Genomic DNA, 7,024 nt, shown 5'->3' with positions numbered 1-7,024 from the left:
CGCGTTTCGCTGCATTCCAAACCTGGCGTTTGTCGTTTCGCCGAGCGAGCTGCGAGCGAGCGGGCGGGCGTGTGTGCGTGTGCGTGCGTGCGTGCGTGCATTCATGGCCATCTTGCAGGTTTCGACCATGGCAGGCGGGATAGGATTTTTTTTCCCACGGCCACTTCACAGTGATGGACTGCTGACGCGGTGCGGAAGAGCCGCTCTCGCTCGCTCGCTCGCTCGCGTATCGGTGAGGGAGAGCTGATTTTTTGTTGGAAACGCGAAAAGTTGAGCGGGTGTTGGTCTCTCTCTCTCTGTCCAGTTGCGTCACACGAGTGGCAGGGTGCCTGAACCCGCCCGACGCTGGCTGGCGAATCCCAAACAATCGCGTCGTTCCGATGAGGCTTTCAAGTCGGTCGAGCAGATGCGTCGTTCTGGCCGGCTCGGGATGCGCCGCCAGCTTCGGCCTCGCCGTCACTCGCAGCAGCCGTGCATGCGCTGTGGCCGTCGTGGATCTTCCAGCGCGCGCGGTTTCCAGCTGGCGCCGTCAATTGGCCGTACGACTCCCGCCCTCCTCGTCGCCTCGGAGCTTACCTTCCCACCATCACCTCGCCCTGGGTCTCTCCCCCTACTCCCCCGCGCTATTGCTCCGTTTTCTTCTTCTTCTGCTTCAGACCTTTTGTTTTCTGCTTCAAGATGGTGTCGATCTACGACGCCGTGGTGGCGGCGATCCCGCAAAACATCAAGAACGACACGCCCGTGCATCTGCTCGCATGGATCCCGGGCAAGTCGCCCATCTCGACGGTGCCCGCGCTGGTGGCTGCGGTGATCACCTACCTTGCGGTCATCTTTGGCGGTCGCGAGCTCATGAAGAACCGCGCGCCGTTGACGATGAGCATCAAGCTGCCCTTCCTGCTGCACAACCTGGCGCTGACGTTTGGCTCGGGTCTGCTGCTCGCGCTCATGCTCGAGGAGGTCGTGCCCATCGTGCGTCGCAACGGCCTCTTTTACGGAATCTGCGGCGAGGGCGCGTGGACGATGAAGCTCGAGACGTACTACATGATCAACTACTACTTCAAGTACTGGGAGCTCATCGACACGGTCTTCCTCGTGCTCAAGAAGAAGCCGCTCGCCTTCCTGCACGTCTACCACCACTCGGCCACCGCCGTGCTGTGCTTCTCGCAGCTGCATGGAAAGACGTCCGTGTCGTGGGTCGTCATCTGCCTCAACCTCGCCGTGCACGTGCTCATGTACTTCTACTATGCGCTCACCTCGCTCAAGATTCCGTGCCCCTGGAAGAAGTCGGTCACCACGGCGCAGATCACCCAATTTGTCATTGACCTCGGAGTAGTGTACTTCGCGTCGTATAACTACTTCGCCTATACTTATTTCCCCAACGTCCCGCACGTTGGCACTTGCGCCGGCAAGGAGCATGCCGCCTTCTCCGGCATCATCTGCCTCACCTCGTACCTCTTCCTCTTTATCGCGTTTTACCAGAAGACGTACGCCAAGGACAAGGCTCGCAGGGCCGCCGCCAAGCAGAATGGCAAGGCTGTCAATGGCAAGGCTGCTAACGGCAAGGCTGCCAACGGCAAGGCGCAATGATCCGGTCAGCGCCGAGACAAACACGACCGAATCCCTCACCTCCCCGACTTGTACATATCTTGCTCCTCTTTGCCGTTATAGGCTGCTTATCTCGCCGCAATGGAGCTCCACGCTCAAGGCTCAAAGTGACCAGCGCCGCGTCTGTGCCTTGCGTCGGATGTGCAATCTGTCCATGGCGCTGCGGCATGCCACATAGTCTCCTGTAATTGAACCCGCCTTTTTTGTCTCGCTCCAAGCTCTCAGGATGGAAAAAAGGGAAGCCATGTGCGAAGCGAGTAGCATGATGGAGAGAGAGAGCTGCGAAAAAAAAACAACCAAATCGAAACGAGAAAGGGGGTGGGATGGGGGATGGGGGATGGAGGGAAGGTGTAAGACTGGATGGGGACCACTTTGGATGCTTTGCTTGCGGGGCGGGGCGCGCGCGTTTGCCAGAATTTTGGAAGCGCGGCTACAAAAAGTAGTCTGGCACCCTCCTGGATACGAGCGGTTCGCCTGCGCGCGGGGCGGGGTCGAACTGGAGGAAGGTGTACTTGAGGTTCTCGTCGATCTCCATGATGGCCGCCTGGTTGCCGCAGCGGTAGCAGTAGTTGGGCGCCGAAAAGATGGTGACCACGTTGCGCTCTTGCGACCAGTTGAAGCCGTCCATGACGAGCTGGTGCGCGCGCGCCACGAGCGTCAGCCCATTGTTGTGGTTGAACGCCTCCGAAATGTCCTGCCCAAACGTGTAGCCGGCACCGCGCGGCGAAATGCCCCAGCCACAGCGGTCGTCCGGGTCGGACCACAGCAAGTCGCACATGGGACCCTCGTGCGGCACCTCCTGGATGCGGTCGATGGAGCGGATGTGGTCGAGCGTGTCGATGGATGGTGAGAGGCCACCGTGCAGGCAGAAGATCTTTATCATAAAGAGAGGGGAACAAGTCAGCGTGGGTATCCAGCGCCAAAGAAAGGCCCGGGCAAGAGAAGAGGAGAGACGCACCTGGTCGTCGATCAATGCGGTCAATGGGAGGTAGTCAAAGAGGTCGGTAAAGTACTTCCAGACGTTTGCGTTGCCGTACTTCCTGAGGCACTCGTCGTAGAAGCCGTAGACCTGGGTGATTTGTCGCGACTCGTGGTTGCCGCGGAGGATGGTGACGCGGTCGCGGTATCGGACCTTGAGCGCGACGAGCAGCGTGACGGTCTCGACCGAGTAGTAGCCGCGGTCTACGTAGTCGCCCATGAAGAGGTAGTTGGTGTCTGGCGAGTTGCCGCCGATGCGGAAGAGTTCGGAGAGGTCGTGGAACTGGCCGTGGATGTCGCCGCAGACGGTGACGGGGCAGCGCACGGGCTGCACATTCGACTCGCCGAGCAGGATCTCGCGCGCCTTGTCGCAGAGACGCTTGATGTCGTTTTCCGAGAGCTGCTTGCACTCGCTAAGATGCGCGATCCACGCGTCCTGCTCTGTGATGTCGACCATGGTGCGCGAAGAGAGATGTGGAGCAGCAGAGGTGGCGGATGACGGAGCGGGCAGGAGGAACTTATACTGATGCGACAAGAGGTAGGCGCGATGCCAGGGGTATTGAGCGGTCGATAGGTGCTGGACTTTTGAGGATCGAGTATGGACGAACGGTGAGCGATGCAGGCGTGCTGAAGAGTCGAAGCCGGTTGGGTGTGCCTAATCTCCGAGGCACGGTCTATACGAGCGAAAGAAACGAGGCCGAGTGTTGTTGCCGCAGCGATGTTTTTTGGTTTCGGCGTGTGCTGTGCGAGAGATGCGGAATGCCAGGAATCGTGCGGTGCCACGCGATCGAGGTGAGGGAGAATGGATGGTGGTAGGCGCGTTGGATGACGACGGCGGCGTATGAGCAGCTATGGCCAGCCTGGGCCAGCCTGGGCCAAGCCTGAGCCAGCGAGAGAGAGAGAGCCGCACGCAGAGGCCAACCCAACCCAACCCATTCTGGAAATGCCAACTGCCCTCTCTGCTCTCTCAGCGGGCGCCCGCCGTGCACTCGAGGGAACGCGGCGGCCACAACAGCTCTGCCCCCCTTTGGCGGCTCAGTTGGGGCGCGAATTTGCTCGGTTGCGGAGGGCGATGCAGCGCTCTCGATTCCGAACCGCGTCGAGGCGAAAGCGCGAAATGCAATTCAGGCCCGCGCTGCTGCATTCAAATCTGGCAGTCAGTTCTGTAATGCGTGCTGATGCCGCTCCCCGATTTGAAGCCGCTCCTCTGCTGGTCTAAGCGCGCACGCTCGCCCGTCTTGGCTGGCTTCTAACATTCGAAGAGGCGCCAAAAAAATCCATAAAATCCAACTGCAGGCAGTCGATCACCACACAGCTTCTGCTTGACTGGTGCAGTCAAGTGTGCCGCCGTCGTTCTGTCGCCCTAACACTGCAATTCCGGCGCCGCTCCCCCGCCAGGCGTGAGTGAGTGATTTCCAATCGACCGGTGAGGAGCATCGCATCTCCAATCTCGAGCCACTCGTCGCTTCTTCTCCACCTCTCCGTCTACCTACACCACTCACACTCCCCCTCGACCATGTCTCTGCTACGAACGACTGTGGCTGGTGCCTCGCGCTCCAGTGCCGTGCTTCGCACAACCTCGGCCTCCGTGCGCCACCTCTCGACGTCCAGGGTCAATGCCGCGGCTCGCGACGCCAAGGATCCTCAGCTGGGCGACTACCCGGACCTGCCGTTTGTCAGCCTGCAGCAGCGCAAATACTCGCCCAAGTGGTGGGACACACAAGAAAAGCGAAACTTTGGCGAGACGGTAAGTGCATCCCCACTTTGCACTGATATAGAGCTTTTGCTGATGTTGTTGGTTTTGGATTGGGGTTTCAGCTTCACGAGCAAGACGATGTGCTTTCCGTCTGGGCGCCTGACGTACACGCCGTGCCCGCCAGCTCGGCACTCCGCCAATTCATCGTTGCCATCGGCGTCGTCGGCGTGTTTGGCTCCATCGTCTACGCTGCCACGCCCGAAAAGCCCGCACTCCCAAGGACCTACCCGCGAGACGGCCTCGCCGCCGAACTTGGAGGCGAGCAAGTTGCAGTAAGCACACAAACCCCCAAGCCTTTTTGTAAAAAGCAAGACCAGATGGCTGACTTGTCGATGTACACTACACAGGCTCCTAAGGAAGGCGCCTTCAGCGGAGAGGACGAGGAGGACGACGACGACGAATAGACGTCTCGCTTCAGTTTGAGCTCCGTCGTGCTGGTAGCCTGCAATCCCATCCGATAAGAATCGTTCTACGCCAGCGACGTGACGACTTATCGCCATGAGCACGAGAGCGGCGCCTGCAGCTGTGTGCATGTCAGGCCCGGCGCGGAGCGGCTGGCTTTCGCATCTTTGCAAAGTGACGGGCTGCTGGTGTGATCTGCTTCGCCTCCATGCCGACGCAAGTCACGCACTGCTGCTAGCTTTGCCTACAGCCGCCGTTGTGTCTGGCCAGCATACTGCAGCAAAGCGGACAGCTGATCGATCAAGGCAATCATGGCTAGCCGGGCATGCTGGACGCGATTGGGCAGGCCACATCTCCGTCCTGATGAGATTGTGCTGAGCCATGCAGGCTAGCATCTGAGTGCGAGTGTCAAAACAAAGCGTGGACCAACAACTGGGCCGAAGCCGCGCGCACTGCAATGACAGCGACCAAGGTCGATAGCGCGCACGGAGCGATGTGCCTCTCAACGAGCTTGTACTCCTATCACTGTCCCTTCAGATATTATTGGGACCACGCTTTCAGTGCAAGGGCATAAGACGGCCGAGTACGCACGATTGCAAGTGCTGCCGCATCAACGAAAGCAGCCATGCACAGTCGCTGACGTCTCTGAGGATTGAGTTCGAAGGCGGACTGCGAGCCGGCTGGACAAGTGTGGTTGGAGTGATTGTTCGCGGAGAGGCTAATGTACAGGTATGCAGCCGCATCTTCAAGCAGGTGCAAAAGCGGCGTTGATGGAACCAATGAACGGGGCAGAGCCTGGTCGAATGCAGCTCACAAGACGCAGCCGACACGACCACGCATGTGGCCTCGGATTGGTCATGCTATTGACGAGAGCGCACGAGGTATATGGGGCGTGTGTCTACGTGGACGCAGCGACTCTGCGCGCAGACTCCTGGTTGCGCTTGACGTTGACGCTGAGTGCCTGAGTTCGCAGGAAGGGGAGTGAGAGTGTGAGACAGAACAAAGCGTTGGCGAGCGCGTGGTTCGGTTTCGGCGACTTACGTGGTACAGCACGATGAGGATCATGGTGAGGCTGCCGAGCCAGTTGGCGAGCGCGGACAGCGTAACGTCGCTGATCATGACTGCGCGCGGTAGAAGGTGGGGAACAAGCAAGGCAGCTGGTGGCGAGGAAGAAGAACGCGGATGGTCAGTGCAGCACGCGGGGCGGAAGGGGTGCATATGAGCTGGAAGGCGGCCCCACGCGGCGGCGTTTCTTTTTCGGCCGTGAGTTTGGAGTATTGGACCCTGAATTTGGAGCGGCGCTTCTTTCCCATCCCCCACAATCCATCCTCCTCAGCTTTGGGATCCACCTCAGCATTGGGCGGGCCAGCCATGGCGGGCCACAGGCACCGCTCGCATCGGCTGCTGCGAAGACATGCGCGCCAGCCCGACTCGCTGCTCGTCAAACACCATACGCTCTTCCGCTCGCTCTCGCGCTACGCCGACGAGACCGCCACCACCACCGTCTCGGCCTCGGTAAAGGCTGCGTCTCGCGCACACGCCGCTGCGCTCCAGTCCAACCGCATCGCACGCCTCAAGCAGCGTTACCCCGCCGCCGACATTTGGACGTACTCCTGGCCACGGCCGCCATCCGAACGTCCAACATCGAGCATCGACCCGAAAACGCAGGTGGACGAGGCAGTGGCGCGCATAGTGGCAGACTGCTTCGAGCGCGAATACGAGCGCTTCCGCACGCCAGAGTACTGCAAGGAACACCGCATATCCAAAGAGCATAGGGATCAGATCGTCGTCGATGCGAACGACGTCGAAACGTGTGCGGCTGCAGCCCAGGCGCTCGTGCATACCGCGCTAAAGCGGTTCACCACGGCGGCGAATAGGGGGCTTGTTGGCAAGCGGCCGCAAAAGATTGCCGCAGCAGCGTCGACTTCGGATGGAGCGAACGAGGCTGGAGATGCGGAAAAGGAGGATGCGGAGCTTGACCAACAGATGGGCAGGCCGCAGCATACGCTTGGATGGCAGGAGCTGCTCGAGTTTTTCCAGTCCACCGCGGGCAACTCGGCGTCGGCAAAGTGGCGCAATTGGCACCTGATTGAGGCGATCGCACGCACGAGGCTGCGCTGCAAAGAGATGTTCCCCCACGAATCTTCATAGCAAATGTATCCCAGTCGAGCAGCGAGGATCGAGTGTACACAGTGTGTGTTGAGTGTGGTGAGCCTTAAAAATTGGGCCGCTCGTTTACGCGACGCGCCGCGGGCAGAGACCAACACTTTTGTAATGAGCTAA

The 7,024-nt window shown here is 59.8% G+C and overlaps 4 protein-coding genes across 4 annotated transcripts; 3 read left to right on the top strand and 1 right to left on the bottom strand.

The window, feature by feature from the left end:
- Positions 1 to 678: 678 nt before the first annotated feature.
- On the top strand, positions 679 to 1,587 carry PAN0_110d6748 (GNS1/SUR4 membrane protein; the record flags this gene model as incomplete). The annotated part of the gene is made up of 1 exon (XM_014797829.1): positions 679 to 1,587. One exon carries the CDS (start codon positions 679 to 681, stop codon positions 1,585 to 1,587), a length of 909 nt encoding a protein of 302 aa, XP_014653315.1.
- A 448-nt stretch (positions 1,588 to 2,035) lies between these two features.
- PAN0_110c6747 (serine/threonine-protein phosphatase PP2A catalytic subunit) lies at positions 2,036 to 3,040 on the bottom strand (the record flags this gene model as incomplete). The annotated part of the gene is made up of 1 exon (XM_014797828.1): positions 2,036 to 3,040. One exon carries the CDS (start codon positions 3,038 to 3,040, stop codon positions 2,036 to 2,038), a length of 1,005 nt encoding a protein of 334 aa, XP_014653314.1.
- A 1,059-nt stretch (positions 3,041 to 4,099) lies between these two features.
- On the top strand, positions 4,100 to 4,743 carry PAN0_110d6746 (NDUFb8, NADH dehydrogenase 19kDa subunit; the record flags this gene model as incomplete). Its single annotated transcript, XM_014797827.1, has 3 exons — positions 4,100 to 4,330; positions 4,402 to 4,611; positions 4,687 to 4,743. The coding sequence occupies 3 exons, from the start codon at positions 4,100 to 4,102 to the stop codon at positions 4,741 to 4,743; spliced, it is 498 nt and encodes a 165-aa protein (XP_014653313.1).
- Positions 4,744 to 5,959: 1,216 nt separating this feature from the next.
- PAN0_110d6745 (uncharacterized protein) lies at positions 5,960 to 6,892 on the top strand (the record flags this gene model as incomplete). The annotated part of the gene is made up of 1 exon (XM_014797826.1): positions 5,960 to 6,892. One exon carries the CDS (start codon positions 5,960 to 5,962, stop codon positions 6,890 to 6,892), a length of 933 nt encoding a protein of 310 aa, XP_014653312.1.
- Positions 6,893 to 7,024: the final 132 nt, after the last annotated feature.

This window comes from Moesziomyces antarcticus (genome assembly GCF_000747765.1).
Source record: "Moesziomyces antarcticus DNA, scaffold: scaffold_v10110, strain JCM 10317, whole genome shotgun sequence".
NCBI classification, from domain to species: Eukaryota; Fungi; Basidiomycota; class Ustilaginomycetes; order Ustilaginales; family Ustilaginaceae; genus Moesziomyces; species Moesziomyces antarcticus.
Note: the sequence above shows the minus strand (reverse complement) of the source record. Positions and strands in the feature narration are given on the sequence as shown.